Genomic DNA, 15345 nt, shown 5'->3' with positions numbered 1-15345 from the left:
GAGGGCCCAGTGATCTGATGCTGTGGTGGGCACTCCTCAGAATCCTGCTCCCATTGGGGTCCTCTGATAATCCCCAGGAATGTCCCAGCATTCCCAGACAAGTTCTGGGTCTCATCATGCCATGGAGATGGGTTTTCTTAGGATCCAACTGGGATATTTTCCCACACACACAATTTAAGACTTGGTCTTGTCCCCAAAGGGATGTGGAAAACAGACTATGTCCTTCCTATGCACAGCTGCTTCTTGCATGCTTGAAAATTGTTCATGCAGCTTCCTCTCAGCTGGCTGCTCCTCCAGCTGGGTCCTGTGGAGCTGTGCAACTCCACACCCTTCCCACCCTGGCCAGCTGGCACCTCCCAGCACTGTGCTGAGCCATCAGGTAACTTTGCCCATCTGGCAAAGTGACGGCTGTGTTTGACCAGCCTGCTTGAACGTGTGCTGCCAGGATGATCCTCACATGCCCATCCCTGGAGGGTCACCTGGGCTCTGTGCTGACTCACCTGGAGGAGCTCCTGTCCCAGGCTTTAGTCCCTCACCTGCACTGCTGCTGTTTGTTACCCTGAGAGTGGTTGGGCTTCACGTCTGCTGGCTTCAGCTTACTCAGCTCTGGACATGCCACCCAGCTCCCTGTCTGTCTTCTGAAGTCCCATGAGAAGCAAGAGTGGCTCCTGAAGAGCCTGGTATCCCTGCTGAAGATATCCTTGCATTTGCATTGTCCTGGGCAAGTCTTTTATCCCCAGAAGGTCTCTGAGCCCTGACAATATCATTCTGATTTTCCATTCTGGCATCCAGTGCTCTTTGGTGTCAACTGGAGCTGTTAGTGAGCAGCCTCTCTGCCTCATCCCTGAGGTCCCCAGCAAATCAGTGATGGGGACTGGCCCTCACAGTGCCACTGTCTGTGACACCAACAAGTGCCACTGCCTCTGCACCCTCTCTGCTCCCAGCTGGGAACAATGTCTTTGGCAGTGTCACCAGTCCTGCTCACATCTAGGTCTTTCTGCTTTTTTGGACAAAATTTGTCTGTGGCAAGGTGGGGCTAGCTGCTCCTGTCTCCCCTCAGTATCTCTGGTGCTGTCCTCAGATGCTGGGCTTGAAGATGCAAACCTGGCCTTGGTGCACAGGGGACATGTGTGCAAGTGGCTCCTTGTGCCCTGGTGCCCCCCAGACTATGCAACAGTGCTGTGCTCTGGCAGGGTGGGAGACCCTCCAGCCACCAGAAATAGTGGACTGGCATGAGGTTGAGCATGACTGCGGGACCTCACTGTGGTGGTCCTGCTCCTGCACCACCACCACTTGCACCTGTGTATGTTCTGTCCCCTGTGCCTACAGCTCTGCTCCCAGCACAGCCACGGGGACAGTGCTGCTGGCAGAGCACACCTGGAGCACACTGGTGCCAGGTGGCACAGGACACGACGGAGGCAGATCAGCTGTGCCATATCCCGTGCTCCCGTGTGGCAGCAGCCCCAACAGCCTGCCCTGCCCCACATAGGGGCCTCCCTAGTTTCTCGAGGGTTGTTTTTCTTCCTATCCTCCCAGCATGCCAGTAGCCACAAGGGCAGGACATGCCGCCTATCTGATAGGAGCAGTCTCTCTTGGCACTGTGGCCGGCGGCAGAGGGGCTGTGGCATTGTGGTTTCAGGCACAGGGAAGTGCTGGTAATGGGGCAGGGGGAGCCCCCAGCCAGGCTTCCTGAGCTGCACAGCCACCACTTCCCAGATAAAGGTATCGCCTGGAGGAGCCACAGCAGCTCCCAGGACACTGGAAAGGGTCGACTGCAGCACGTGTGGCTCTGGCACACAGGTTGCAGGATGGCAGCCTGCCTGTGCCAGGGCTGGCAGTTCTCACTGCTCCCTGCCATCCTGCTCAGCCTCCGCAGCCCACCGTCAGCCCCTGAGCCAGTGACATCCCAAGGTAGGTCCTTGGGGCTATTTTCTCCCCCAAAGCATGGGCTAGAGAGGAGCTAGAATCCCAGGTGTGGGCGGTGAGCACCCACAGCAGCCAAAATCTACAGGATTGGGAGGGGGGCATTCCAGGAGGATGTGCAGGGGGTGTTCAGGGCAAGCTATGGAGTGCCCTTCTCACCTGTTGGATACCCTGAGATGCTTGGAGTAAAAGAACATCCATGGTCTCTGTAAGCAGATCTTGGCTGCCCATAGGTTGCCCCTGAGGGTGGCAGCCTGGTGCTCCCAGTCCTGCTCAGGTAGCAGAGGAGCTCCTCACTCATCAGAAGTTCTGAGAGTTATGACATGATGAGGATTTGAGCAAGACTCAAGTTAACATCTTCTGCCACAGCTTTGCACCGTGGGCAATGCAGTGGCACTTCCAGGCTAGCCCCAGTGCTCCTGCACCAGCCTTGCCATGATCTTACTGTCCTGCTGGACAGCCTTGTCTTAGCTGATAGCTGGCCCCAGTCTGGCTCACTGCATCTACCAGAGCCACTCCCCAACTTTGTCTCATTTCAGGCTTCTCCATGCCTTCTTTGAGCACCTCTTTACCCCCTTTAGAACTTTCTGTAACACCATGAAAAGCATTAACTGAATAAATCCCTGTTGATCTCCTGCTTGTTTCTCCAGCCCCACCCCAGGTCTCTGGTCAGGACAGACTCGGGAGCACATTTTGAGTCACCTGCATAGGAGCAGTGGGATAAGGGTCAGGGTTGGATTCATCCTCTCTGCCCACAGCCTCTGCAAAATCATTGTGCCTTGAGCCCTCCGCTGGCTCAGGCTGGTGTGGGCTGCAGAGCTGGGCAGCTGCCTTTCCTGCGCTGGGCTGTGCTCAGCAAAGATGCTCTGATAACCCACAGGATCAGGGTGGCCTCCCACTGATGCCATGGGTCGCTATGCCACCGAGGTGATGGGACCTGGCCACTTAATCTCCTGGTGCTTGGAGCTGGGTGAGGTCATGGAGCCAGCATGAGGCCTGGGGTGGGGTAACGGGGGGCAAAAAGAGAACAGGTGGGGGGCTGTGGCAGAGATGGGACAATGGGCATGGTGAAGAAAGCAACACACGGCTGGGAAATGAGGAACTGGGTTGGGGCGGTCAGGCCAAGAGAGAGGACAGGGTGAGCAGAAGGACACTAAGAAGGTGTTGAGAACATTTGAGAACTGTGACTTATTCTTTGCCCAGGGTGGGCTCATTTGGCAGTGCAGTGGGTGTGTAGCAGAGAATGGAAACACTCAGCAAATGCAGCAAACATCGGCAGCGTGGGGTCCCAAAGCTGGGGGCAGCCCCTGGGCAAGGCAGCAAACACCAGTAGGAAGAAGAGGAGGAAGAGGGCTGGAGCAGGTCCCAGGGCAGAGCGAGTGAAGGAGAATGGACTGCTGAAGCAATGCTGGGGGCAGCAAGACCACCCCTGTGCATCACACATCTGCATCTTGGGGCTGTCCCCTCTTCCACGACAACAGGGGCAGACACCCATATGTCAGCAAAGGATAGAGATCCTGCAGGGTGTGATGCTCCAGTTTGTCCACATAACGACAGGGAGCACAGCTTAGAGGACAGACATACATCCAGCGCTGTCCCTGGGCAGGGGTTTGGTACACCCGCTGCTCAAATGCCCCACATAGCCCCCAGGCCCTTTCCCTTTCCCTGGGGTGCTGCTCCTCCTTATCTCGCTTCCGCGCACCTTCCGGCATGAGTGCTTCCCCCTGATCGCTGGGCCCTGAGCTCCCCTCTGACCGCAGGGCTATTTCGGGATGTTTGTTTGTCCTCAAGGACCTCGTGTACTGAGGAGGGGGGCATGGTGGAGCCGGGGGGAGCCCTGCACCAGCCAGGACCCCAGTGCAAACCAGTAGCCAGCATGGGTGCCATGTCCCTCCCCAGTGTGCCAAGCTGGTGGAGAGCACCTGTGCCACAGCCATGCTCAGGCTGCCCCGCGTGCCAGCAGGCATGGGGCAGGTGGAAACAGGTGAGATGGGGACGAGTCTGTGCCCAGGGTCTCCTTCATGCCCACACTCCTCCCAGATGCTGCACTGCTAGCAGGCGTGACCGAGGACATCCTCTGTTTCTCCCGCTCCTTCGAGGACCTCACCTGCTTCTGGGATGAGGAGGAGACAACCACTGAGATGTACCACTTCTACTACTGGTACAACAGGTAGGAGATGATGGAGATACAGCCCAGCCTCCTCCTTTCTGCACAGGGAGCAGCAGGGTCAGGGTGTCACAGCAATCTGGTCCATCCCAGTGGCTCCAAGCTACAAGGAGAGATGGAGAGCCCACAGAAGCTAAACAGCAGCCACTGCACACCCTGCAGCAGGGCTGGGGCCTTGGCTGTCCCTCAGTCCCATGAGGATAGTGCCTTGCAGTGGATGGTGGCACAGGAAAGGAGCTGGTGACACCAAGGTCTCAGTGCTGTGTCCCACATTCCCTCTCCTCAAGCTTGGCCTGAGGCAGGAGATGCGAGGTGCTGCAAGACCCTGCTCTCCTTTCCTCAGGGATGTGCCCAGAGTGTGCGTGGTCTCCATGTGGCACCATGGGGCTGGTGGGAAGCGACATGTCTGCGTCTTCCCCAGCCAGGACGTGAGGCTCTTCGCCCAGCTCCACCTATGCATCCTGGATGCCACCACAAACCAGACAAAGTATTGGCGGGAGCTCAGTGTGGATGCAGTGGGTGAGTCCCTCTGACTGGGCAATACCCTGTGACAACAGGACAGTCAGTCCCCAGATCTGGGCCCCATGACCTTCTGCCCACTACAAGGGCTGGCAACACCTGAGCATGCTGGGCACAGGCAGCCTTGGGGGGACTTTCATGTGTCCCCCAGCAGGACCAGGCATTGCTCAGACCAGGGCTGCTGCAGGAGGGCAAACACCCTGGCATGTTCTCTGCAGGTCTCATTGGTCCCCCAGAGAACATCACAGCCCGCTGGGCTGGGGCTGCTGGGCAGCTCTGCGTGTCGTGGCAGCCACCACTCGCTGACTTATGGAACTTCTTCCTCTACGAGGTGCAGTGCTGCCCTGCCATCTCCCCAGGGACACCCTGCAGCACCACATTGAATCCTGGTGGGCAGCACCCTGGAGACCCCTCCATTCAGTCAGCTGTCAGCACTCACAGACCCTGGGCTGGGGTATCCTCCCCGGCAGTGGGGCAGGTACATAGAGGGGTCAAGGATGGGCATGGGCAGAGGGCTTTGGGGCCTGCAGTTGCTCCTCAGCTTGGCCCCTCTCCTTCAGAGGCTGGTCCAGGCCAACACCTGGGTGGTGCTCCGGGACCTGCAGCCAGGGGTGAGGTACCACATCCAGGTGCGCAGCAAGCCCGACGGTACCTCCATGGACGGTGTCTGGGGGCCCTGGTCACAGGCAGTGGCTGCAGAGACACCCCGCTCCTCCGGTGAGCAGCCATTCCCTCTGCAGGGTTGCTGGCAGGAACAGCAGGGAGGCATCCCCGCCTGGGACTGCAGGGGGTGGGGTCCTGCTGTGGGTGAGGTGCAACACCCAAGTTTTGGGGGGCCAAGGGGAAGCAGCCCCCTCCCTGCCATGGCTCTCACCTGCCCAGGAGACATTGGGCTGTGCTGCAGTACCCCTGACCTGCGGCACGTGCACTGCGAGTGGAGTTGGGACCCTGCAGAGCCCCACAGCTCCCACCAGCTCTTCTACCGGCCACCTTCGAGCGGGGCTGGCACAAGGTAAGGCACATGGCAGGCATATGGCACTCAGGAGGCACATCCTAGGGACCACTGGTCCTGCCATGTCCCAATATCCCACACTGGGCCCCTTGCCCATGCCCTGCTCTGTCCTGCCCTACCACCACCAATCTCATACCTCCTCACCACCTCTCCTGGCCACATTGCATCTCCGACTACAAGCAGTAGTAGCTTTCCTGGGCAAGTGCAGGAAGAGTGCTGGCTGTGGGTAAGCTTTGGTTGGACTGACTGGCTCCCCACTCCTCCCGCAGGGAAAATGCATGGCAACAGTGTGAGGAGGTGAGCAGGGGGGCACAGGGCACCCATTCCTGCACCTTCCAGCCCAAGGCTGGCAGTGCCATCTCTGTCCTGGTGAATGTCACCCGGACACACAAACTGCCCACACTCAGCTACTTCAAGGAGCCCTTTTTGCTGCACCAAGCTGGTGAGTCCCAGTACTGCCACAGCCCCTGCCTGGTTCACAGGGGACATAGTGTCCCATGTCCCATTTCACAGGAGCAACACATGCTTGTCCCCAATACCAACAGTGCTCACAGATGCCCCACAGCTTGTGCAGGCGACAGTGTCGCACAACCAGCTGAGCCTGCAGTGGCTGCCACCCCTGGAGCTGCTGGCAGAGCAGCTGGACTACCAGGTCCGCTACGCCATTGAGAACAGCCATGACTGGAAGGTAAGGCCTGGCCAGGATATCCCGAGCAGCCCTGCCCGCCTCCGCTGCTGACACACGGCAGGCACGGAACCAGGCAAATCGGGACCTGCCCCTGGGTGCCTTGGCCACCCCACAGCAGCCATGCCTCAGCTCGGCTCTGCCCCGCAGGTCCTGCAGGTTCCACGAGGAGCTAGGAAAGAAGTCCTGGACCTGCGGCCTGGCACCCGCTACCACGCCCAGGTGCGGGCCCAGCCCAGCGGGCCATGGTATCAGGGCAGCTGGAGCGCCTGGTCCAAACCCGTTGTGGTCGATGCCGTGGCCGATACGGGTAAGGGACAGGGCAGGGCTGGAGGCTGCGGCCAGAGGAGCCGCACAGCTGACCGCAGGAGACGGAGAGTGCTGGAAATGGGGTGGGAGCACCGGGCAGAGGGTGACGGAGCTGCGAAGGGCTCAGAAGTGGGGGGTCTGAGAAGGGCTACAGTTCCAGCGCTCCTCCTCCGATGCAGGCTGGCTCATCCCCAGTGTCACGATGGTGCCGCTGCTCCTCTCAGCAGTGCTTCTGGGGCTGCGGTGCACCTTCCCCTCCCTCTACAGGTAAAGGTCTGCGCCAGGGGCAGGCTAGGGGGTCCAGCACCAAGCCTGGGCACCTTGACGGGGCATCACGGCACCCCAAATCTGAGGGTACCTTAGATGCCCCTTCCCCACTCAGCAACGTGAAGCAGAAACTCTGGCCGCCCGTTCCTGACCTGCACCGTGCTCTGGGCAGCTTTATCCAGGAGAGCGGCAAGCACGGCCAGGTAAGGGGCTGGGGCAGGGCGGCTCAGCCCCTCCCGGGGGCAGCCCGAACGGCAGCCCCTACCGAGCCCACTCCCTGTCCCCCCAGGTCAGCGCTTTCGACAAGCAGCCGCCGGAGGAGGCCGTCCTGCCCTGCCTGCTGGAGGTGCTGCCCAGCCCGCGGCGCGAGGCGGGCCCGCCGCCGGAGCCCGCTGGGGGCCGCCTGTCCAGCACCGACATCGCCAACCAATCGTACCTGCTCATGAGCGGCTGGGAGCCGCGGGGAGCCACGACCGCCCCCACCCCGCCATAAACACGCGTCCACATTCAAGCACCCGCCTGGACCCTCCTTCTCCGCCCCGGTCCCGCCTCCGGATCGCTCCGGACCCCGCTCTGGTCGCCCCGCCCCGATAGCTCCGCCCCATCATGAACTCCCCGCCCCCGGTCCCGCCCCCTGACTGCACGCGGGGGACGCCCCGCCCCGCCCCGCCGCTCAGCCAATCGCGTTGCGTCGCGCGGCCGTCGCCTGGCAGCGCGCGGCCGTTGGGTTTGAAGCGGCCAACCGGGACCCCGTCCGCGCGCCGTTTAAAATGCTGCGGCGCAGGCGGGGCGGGCGAGCGGCGGCGGCGCGGCGGAGGTGAGCGAGCGATGTGGTTGGGGAGGCAGCTTTGAGGCGCAGTGTCGAGCGGGGAGGCTGTGGTGAAGCGGATGAGGGGAAGGGAGAATGTCGCTTAGCGGAGAGCGGCTAGAAGGGGTGTCGGCTGATAGAAAGGTCTCCCGACGAGCGGAGGGAGGGTGTTTCGGCAGATGGCAAGTGCCCCGAGGAGCGGTTGGGGAGAACGGGAGGTGTCCGGTGGTGGGGAGGACCCTGAGGAACGGCCGGAGGGTTAGGAATGTCCGGTGCTGGGGAGGCTGGAGCGGCCTGTCGGAGCCGGTGGGCACGGCTGACGCCGCCCGCCCGCAGGACCATGGCGCAGTTCCTGTTCGAGGCGGACCTGCACGGGCTGCTGAAGCTGGACACGCCGATCCCGAACGCGCCGCCGGCACGATGGCAGCGCAAGGCCAAGGAGAGCGGCCCCGGGCCCAGCCCCGTCGGCGTGTCGCCCATGAAGCCAGCTAATCGCTCCCACAGCTTCAGCAAGACGCCGTCCAAGACACCCGGTGAGCGCCGGCCACCAGCGGCTGAGGTTGAGTGCAGGAGCCTCGCCCAGGCTGCTTTGCTTGTTTGTAGCCATGAGGCTCTGGCCTCGCTGCCCCAGCAGCTTGCTGTTCAGGCAGGAGGAGGTGGGCTGTGCTCCTGGCAATTGCCCACCTCCTTCCAGCATGAGGGGCAGAGCTCTGAGCACTGGGGCTGGCGAACTGCTGATCCCCCAGCTGAGCCTTGGTGGCACAGCTGCATGTTGGGACAAGTGTGGGCGGGACTGTCAGCTGACACTTTACATCCTGTAACAGTGTTTTTGTATCCTCCCCTCATCTGTAGACACCGGGATTATTGCACTAGACCCAAGGAGTTGTTTCCTGACAGTCCCTAACCGGAGCTTGGTGGCGGGGGGAAAATATAAGCTAGTTGGGACTGGGTGGTGTGAGATCTCAGAGTTCTGCTTATCTAGAACTTGTCTGGTGGGTGTGATGTGGAAGGGTGCTGGGTGAAAGCTCTAATACAGGCTGTAAATAGCTGTAAGACAGACAATATTTTCGTATGTGAATGCAGGTAAATCTGGATCCAAAATTCAAAGCACCCCCACAAAGGCTGGGGGGGATCGCTACATTCCCAACCGCAGCACTATGCAGATGGAGATGGCAAATTTCCTCCTAACCAAAGAGAATGACCCTGCTGAGGAATCCCCTACCAAGAAGGTGAGTATGTTGCTAAGTTACAATTACTTCAACAACCACTACCAAACACCTAATCCTTCCTGCCCCTTTACAGAGAGGTAAACTATAGGTTCAATCAGGTGGACCCATGGGACTGACAAGCCCCAGCCATCGCTACTTGCAACTCTGGGCTTCAGGAGCCTAGGATGAGATCGAAGCTGTAGAGACTGCTGTGCACTCTAGCCTATGCTGCTTCTGGCAGCAAAACTTGGCTTTTGACTAATGAGGCTTTAAAATATAGCAGGCAACAAAAACACAAAGCTGTGAGCCTATGCAAAGTGAAACTGCTGGTGGTAGCTATTCTAGGACAATGTCTACACAAGGAACGCTTCTGGAATGTTTTGCACTGTGTTCTGAAATCTGTTTATGAAGCATTTGGTCACTTGTGGCTGTGGCTTTTCCTGCTGGCAATGACACTGAATTTGTATGAAAATGTGAGCAGGACAATGTGTGAAAGTCTTAGGAAAAACTGCTTTGACCTGCTTGTCTGTGACTGACTCTTGCAGCACAGCTGAACACCTCTTGATTCTAAGAGAAGGGGACTTGGGTGTCTGTTTTAACTGCAGTATGGAAGTTGTTTTAAATGCATTGCACTGAGAGTGATTTGTCTCTGTAGGAGCAACAGAAAGCCTGGGCAGTGAATCTGAATGGTTTTGATGTAGAAGAGGCAAAGATCCTCCGCCTCAGTGGAAAACCACAAAATGCTCCAGAAGGTATGATACAGGGTCTGTGTGAGCTGAATCAGTAGGGGGGAGCTGCTCAGGGGAACAGCAACACAGAGGCTCTGTGTATGGTCACAGGAGAAATCAACTGGTTTCTTAGAGTTATACACACTTGAGTCTTCTTTTTTAGGGTTCCAGAGGTTGAGGGAGAGCAGAACAGTTACAGTGAATTTATTTAGGAAAGTTGCAATGACTGCCAGTTGCTCACCTGTACTGCAGGTTGCAAACCTTCATGAGGTCTGTAAGAACATCAAACTCTGCTGTGCACTTTCTAGCTTAACCCACTAAAGATAATGGAATGCAAAAACCCAAGTGTTGTTTCCGTGAATGAAGAAGTTGTAGCTCACCCTGGTTTAGCAGTTCATACTGCCAGTGATGTTAGCACACTGCACTCTTGTGAGTGTATCTCTTAGGCCTTTATTTTCCCTCCAAGGGATTCCCAGTTGGATGAGCAGCATTCAGCTGGCAGGAAACTAACTCAGGTTAACAAACCTGTTCCTTTGCACACAGGCTATCAGAATAACCTGAAAGTGCTCTACAGTCAGAAAATGACGCCTGGATCCAGCAGGAAGAATAGCAGATATATTCCCTCAATGCCCGACCGCATCCTGGATGCACCGGAGATCCGCAATGACTACTGTAAGTAGGCTGCCTGGTTCAGTGCTAGGCATCTGGAAAGTTCTGTTCCTAGGACAGAGTAACTGGGCTGTTTGTATTATTTTATGTGCCCAGGCTAGCACAGACCACTTCCAAAGTGTCCCTGTGTAGCCTTACAGGAACAGTGGTCTAGGGCACTGTGCAGATGACTCTGAGCAGGGAATCTGACCCCACGAGCTGGGCATAGTGACACCCACAAAGCTGCCCCTTACTTGTACGTGCATGCGTGCGCATGTGCTTGCTGCATCAGCATGGGTGAAGGGCAGGGCTCTCTAGGTAAGCATGGTGTGTGACCTGCATTGCTCTTTCAAATTGTAGATCTGAATCTCATAGACTGGAGCTCCCAGAACTTCCTGGCAGTGGCTCTGGACAACTCTGTTTATCTGTGGAATCACGCTTCTGGGGAGATTATCCAGCTGCTGCAGATGGAGCATCCAGATGTTTACATTTCCTCTGTGTCATGGATTAAAGAAGGAAACTACCTTGCTGTTGGCACAAGTAGTGCTGAGGTCCAGGTGAATGCAGGAGTAAAACTAGAGGTGTTTTCTAGGGATTCACAGAACTGTGGGGCCTGGGGACAAAAGCCTGGCTGGCAGAGGAAGGATGCCATGCACTTGACTTGTCTTTCCTGATGTGGGGTGGAACTGCCCCAGCCCAGTGCAGAGTGCAAGACAGGGTTTGGTTTGGGGGTTTTCTGCTAAGTGGTGTTACCTTCTACAGTACAGTTGTGAGATACACATTTTCTCTGTTCTCTTAATGAGATGGCTGAAGGCCTGTGCAGTGAGGTTCCTAGGGCATAGCAACAGGGCTGTGTTTCCTCTGGAGAACTTTTTATTTTGCCTCTCTAGCTCTGGGACATTCAGCAGCAGAAACGCCTCCGAAACATGACCAGCCATTGCGCCCGTGTGGGAACCCTCAGCTGGAACAGCTACATCCTCTCCAGGTAAAGTACTGGGTCAAGGGCAGTGTCCAGGTGTTGCAAATTCCTATCCCTCAATCTATGCATGGTGTGGGTTGGGGATGGCACAGAGTTTTTCCTGGCTTGGGATTCTTACTCAGCCTTATCTGTTGAGACCGTGAGGGAAAAGGCCTCTCCTCTTTATTGCACTTTGTGCTGAAGTCATAAAGAGCTTGTGTGGGTGTTGCTGGTTGCACTGGTTGAAATCCAGTGGCAGGTACAGCAGTCTTGCAACAACAAAAATGGATTTGTGTGGAAATGTGTCACCCTCACCCTGCAAGCTTTCTTCTCTCTCTGCAGTGGGGCACGGACTGGCCACATCCATCACCATGATGTCCGAGTGGCTGAGCATCATGTGGCCACCCTTACTGGCCACACACAGGAGGTGTGTGGACTCAAATGGTCTCTAGATGGCCGCTACCTGGCCAGTGGTGGCAATGACAATCTAGTAAACGTCTGGCCATGCACCCAAGGCGGGGGTGGAGACTTTGCTCCTGTACAGACCTTCACTCAGCACCAGGGTGCTGTCAAGGTGAGCACAGGGCTGCCATGGGCAGATATCTGTGTGCAAGGCAGACATGCAGCACTGGCTTGGGTGCAGGTTGCCTCTTGTATGTCTTAAAATGAACTCTTCTCTCTCAGGCTGTGGCGTGGTGCCCATGGCAGATGAATGTTCTAGCCACTGGAGGTGGCACGAGTGACAGACATATCCGCATCTGGAATGTGTGTTCTGGCGCCTGCCTCAGTGCTGTTGATGCCCATTCACAGGTGAGACATGAACATCAGCTTGGAGACAAACACCTTCTGGCAGCACACCTACACAGAGCTGCTGGCTCTTCAGGCCCCAAGGCATGAGAAAGGAGGGAACCTGCACAAGCAGCTTGTCTTACGTGTGTTACTGCCTCTTCTCAGGTCTGTTCTATCCTGTGGTCAACAAACTACAAGGAGTTCATTTCAGGCCATGGCTTTGCACAGAATCAGCTCGTTCTATGGAAGTATCCAACAATGACTAAGGTTGCTGAGCTGCAAGGTAGGTGGACAGGGCCTGGATGATGAGGGGCTGGTAGAGGTAGAAGGCAGCTGCACTCTTTGCTTTGAGCATCACTGATACAGGATGGGATCCAGGGGCAGGCTGCTAGAAGTAAGGCATGCCCACAGACTGTGGAAGAAATACTGTATGTATGCTTGGGGTCTGAAATCACACTGCCACAGCCACTGCGGGGGACAGCTATGCAAGCTAGCAGGGCTCATGGGAGCATATAGAAATAAATGGGCATGTGCTGATCAGCTCAGGCCTGACTGCTCATTCTTCCTCCTCAGGTCATACTGCCAGAATCCTGAACCTGACCATGAGCCCTGATGGTACAACAGTAGCCTCAGTAGCTGCTGATGAAACACTGCGGCTCTGGCGCTGTTTTGAGATGGACCCCATAAAGAAGAAGGAGAAAGAAAAGGCAAACAGTGCCAAAAGCAGTATTATTCACCAGAGCATCCGTTGAGAGCACTGGGGTGTTGTGGGGAGGGGGACACTTGGTTTACATACTGTACAGTATTTTAAATGTTAATAAACTGCTTAACTTTTTCCTAATGGAGTCCAATGGAAGAAAAAGCCATGGCTCCCAGCCCCAAGTCCTTCTCTCTGAGGCTGGGGAGCTGGGCAAGGCCTGGAGCCCTCAGTTCTTTAGGACCAGTTTACAGGCACCCTGATGCTGTGCAAGTGCAATGGCTGTACTTTTGCTTATGTCAGTTGTTAGCTGGGACAGATCACCTGCCCCATCTAGATGCTGACTACAAGCACAGCAGCTCCTCCACAGGCTCAACTGAAAGCACAGCATCTCTGTTGCCTCAGTTTCTGTTGTGTCCTGTCTCAAAACCACAGCTCCCTTACTGTGGCTCTGCAGGCAACCCTCAGTCATCACGGCCTGCTTATGGTGCTGGAGCAGAAACAGCTGCTTTTGCAGACTGAATTGCTATTAGGGAAAGAGGAACAGCTATAATCACCCCAAGGGCCAGAAAGGGGCTGCTACTGGCATAAAGCCTGATGCAAAACAAAAGGTTGGTTTACATTGCCAGAGCCAGCTTGGATGTCAGGCAAGAGCCAGGCAAAGCACCACCAACCCTCTGCTCAGCCTTCAGTGACTTCTTCTTCCAACAGCTCTCATCTGTCTTCCCCTCCTGCTGACAGGAAGCACTGGTGCCTTGCTGAGGTTTCATGCAGGGGAGCAGACAGACACCAGGGCTTAGCTGAGATTTGTTAGAGCTTGAGTCCCCTGCACTTGGAAAAAACGCCTTTTTTTTCCAGGCTGAATTGTGCTGGAGCAAGTTGCAGGAAATATTTGAGTCCTTACCTGAGCACCAGCCAGCTCACCCTTGCTGCTTTGCATTGTGGAGCCACTGTGTCTGAGGTTGTGGAGCTGCACCAGACCCATCAAGCCTGTCCTTCAGCTGCACCAGCCTTGCCAGGGGCTGCTGGGGCCACTGCACAGTTGATAAGCACCTTGGCCTGTTCAAAGCAGCTCCACCAAGCCTGTGCCTCCCACCAGCCCTCAATGATAAGCTGAGGGTAGATTATTAACTGTTTTCACCTTCCTCTCAGCACAGTACCACACTGTACCTAGCACCAGCTCTGTCTCCTCAGATTTACACCGGCTGGAACCTTCTAAGGTTCCAAATTGTGCTCTGGCAAGGCCAGTAAGGGTGTAACCACATGCACCAGAACACCCCCACCACACACAGAGCTGCTATGGGGAGCACAGTCTTCCAGCAGCAGCAGCGCTGCTGGTACATCCCCCTGGGCCACTTGGGAAAGACCACAGGAGGTCCAAAGCAGGAGCTCTCCCTCTTCAGACACAAAGCCTCAGTTGCCCCTAATGGGGAAGCAGGTGTACAACCTTCCCTGGTCCCTGACCTGGAAGGAAGGCTTTATATGCCTGACAGTAGTTATAATTTTTTCACTCCAAGGTAAGAGCAGCTCAGCTTTCTCTGACAGGCTCTTTCTCAGCATATACCCCACTTGCAGATGCCGTGCATTACACAGCCCTTGACGGTCCTCTGGGCATTACTACAGGGTTATGATATTATAGGGTCTTTGGCTCTATACTGTTCCCTTACAGTCTTGAAGTGAGGAGGAGCAGAGGAAGGAAGTGGGCACTGATCCAGCAGGCCCAGCAAACACAGCCCTATAAGGTGTGAATTCAGTTCACAGCATGACAGCATATTAATTTCCAAGTGCCATGGCCAGGCCATAGAACAGCACGGCTAACAGGAACAATTGGAGGAAGGGAGAGCAGAGCACATGCAGGGAGCAGCCCATTCTAAAATACCAAGCATAAGTAGTTTAAAGCATTGTTACTATTTTGGGCAAAAGCAAAGACAGTCTTGTCTCTACCAAGAGCCAGCTGGAGGGAGAAAAGGAGGCTTGACAGGAAAAGGTCTATATCAGCTGGACCATCACCCACAGCTCCTGCAAGGGTGACTTCTGAGCACTAAACTAACATTACACACCACTTCTGCACAGATAAGAACAAATTCTCATCCAAGCCTTCACTCCCAGAGAAGCATCAACAACTGGAAGAACACAGCACAGTACAGCAGCCAGATCCCACTTTGACTTCTTGCATACAAGGACATTGAGGGCTGTAGAAGAGGATGATGTCCTTGTGTTGTTTAAGCATATTAGTCACACCAGTTCAGGTCACTTGAAGATGCTTTCCTACATTTCAGAGCATGCCCTTAGAGGTGTACAGGTCAGATCAGGTCTTATCAGCAGAGCTCTCTCACACCAAACTCTGCTCCAGGGCGTTGGCTGGACATCTACCAAAGCCCTGCCACCCCAGAACCAAACCTTCAGTGAAACTCGGCATCTGGAAGGTGCTGTTTTAACACATTACTCCCAGTCACAAGTTGACCAGCTAGCTCCCCACACTTCTTCCCAGGCTTGAGTCAGCATCCAGGCTGGCCTTTGCTCAAGAGAGCCCCAGTCATGGGGTGATGGGGAATGCAGCCCTCCACCCCAACAGCACTGAGGGGACAGTTAGAAAGAGAACAGAGCCCAGCCAGGCAACAATGCAG

General features: G+C 56.1%; 2 protein-coding genes across 2 annotated transcripts; both read left to right on the top strand.

Moving 5' to 3' along the window:
* Positions 1-1648: 1648 nt before the first annotated feature.
* MPL (MPL proto-oncogene, thrombopoietin receptor) lies at positions 1649-7375 on the top strand. Its single transcript, XM_042779555.1, has 11 exons — positions 1649-1911; positions 3964-4093; positions 4434-4609; positions 4828-5087; positions 5170-5621; positions 5891-6063; positions 6167-6309; positions 6457-6616; positions 6795-6882; positions 6998-7085; positions 7172-7375. Exons 1-11 carry the CDS (start codon positions 1659-1661, stop codon positions 7373-7375), a joined length of 2127 nt encoding a protein of 708 aa, XP_042635489.1. The 5' UTR covers positions 1649-1658.
* Positions 7376-8030: 655 nt separating this feature from the next.
* On the top strand, positions 8031-12854 carry CDC20 (cell division cycle 20). The gene is made up of 10 exons (XM_033067085.2): positions 8031-8223; positions 8774-8919; positions 9554-9650; positions 10170-10298; positions 10635-10831; positions 11165-11259; positions 11575-11806; positions 11917-12042; positions 12187-12304; positions 12595-12854. Exons 1-10 carry the CDS (start codon positions 8031-8033, stop codon positions 12771-12773), a joined length of 1512 nt encoding a protein of 503 aa, XP_032922976.1. The 3' UTR covers positions 12774-12854.
* The last annotated feature ends 2491 nt before the right edge of the window (positions 12855-15345 follow it).

The sequence above is a fragment of the Catharus ustulatus genome, chromosome 9 (genome assembly GCF_009819885.2).
Source record: "Catharus ustulatus isolate bCatUst1 chromosome 9, bCatUst1.pri.v2, whole genome shotgun sequence".
Classification (NCBI taxonomy): domain Eukaryota; kingdom Metazoa; phylum Chordata; class Aves; order Passeriformes; family Turdidae; genus Catharus; species Catharus ustulatus.
Note: the sequence above shows the minus strand (reverse complement) of the source record. Positions and strands in the feature narration are given on the sequence as shown.

Excerpts from the sequence above, each read along its gene's own strand:
- CDC20 (XM_033067085.2), top strand. The coding sequence starts at position 8,031 with ATGGCGCAGTTCCTGTTCGAGGCGGACCTGCACGGGCTGCTGAAGCTG. Across the intron at positions 11,260-11,574 it reads AACAGCTACATCCTCTCCAG|TGGGGCACGGACTGGCCACA; the intron begins GTAAAGTACTGG and ends CTCTCTCTGCAG. Across the intron at positions 11,807-11,916 it reads AGCACCAGGGTGCTGTCAAG|GCTGTGGCGTGGTGCCCATG; the intron begins GTGAGCACAGGG and ends CTTCTCTCTCAG.
- MPL (XM_042779555.1), top strand. The coding sequence starts at position 1,659 with ATGGGGCAGGGGGAGCCCCCAGCCAGGCTTCCTGAGCTGCACAGCCAC. Across the intron at positions 6,064-6,166 it reads CTTTTTGCTGCACCAAGCTG|TGCTCACAGATGCCCCACAG; the intron begins GTGAGTCCCAGT and ends CAATACCAACAG. Across the intron at positions 6,617-6,794 it reads CGATGCCGTGGCCGATACGG|GCTGGCTCATCCCCAGTGTC; the intron begins GTAAGGGACAGG and ends CCTCCGATGCAG.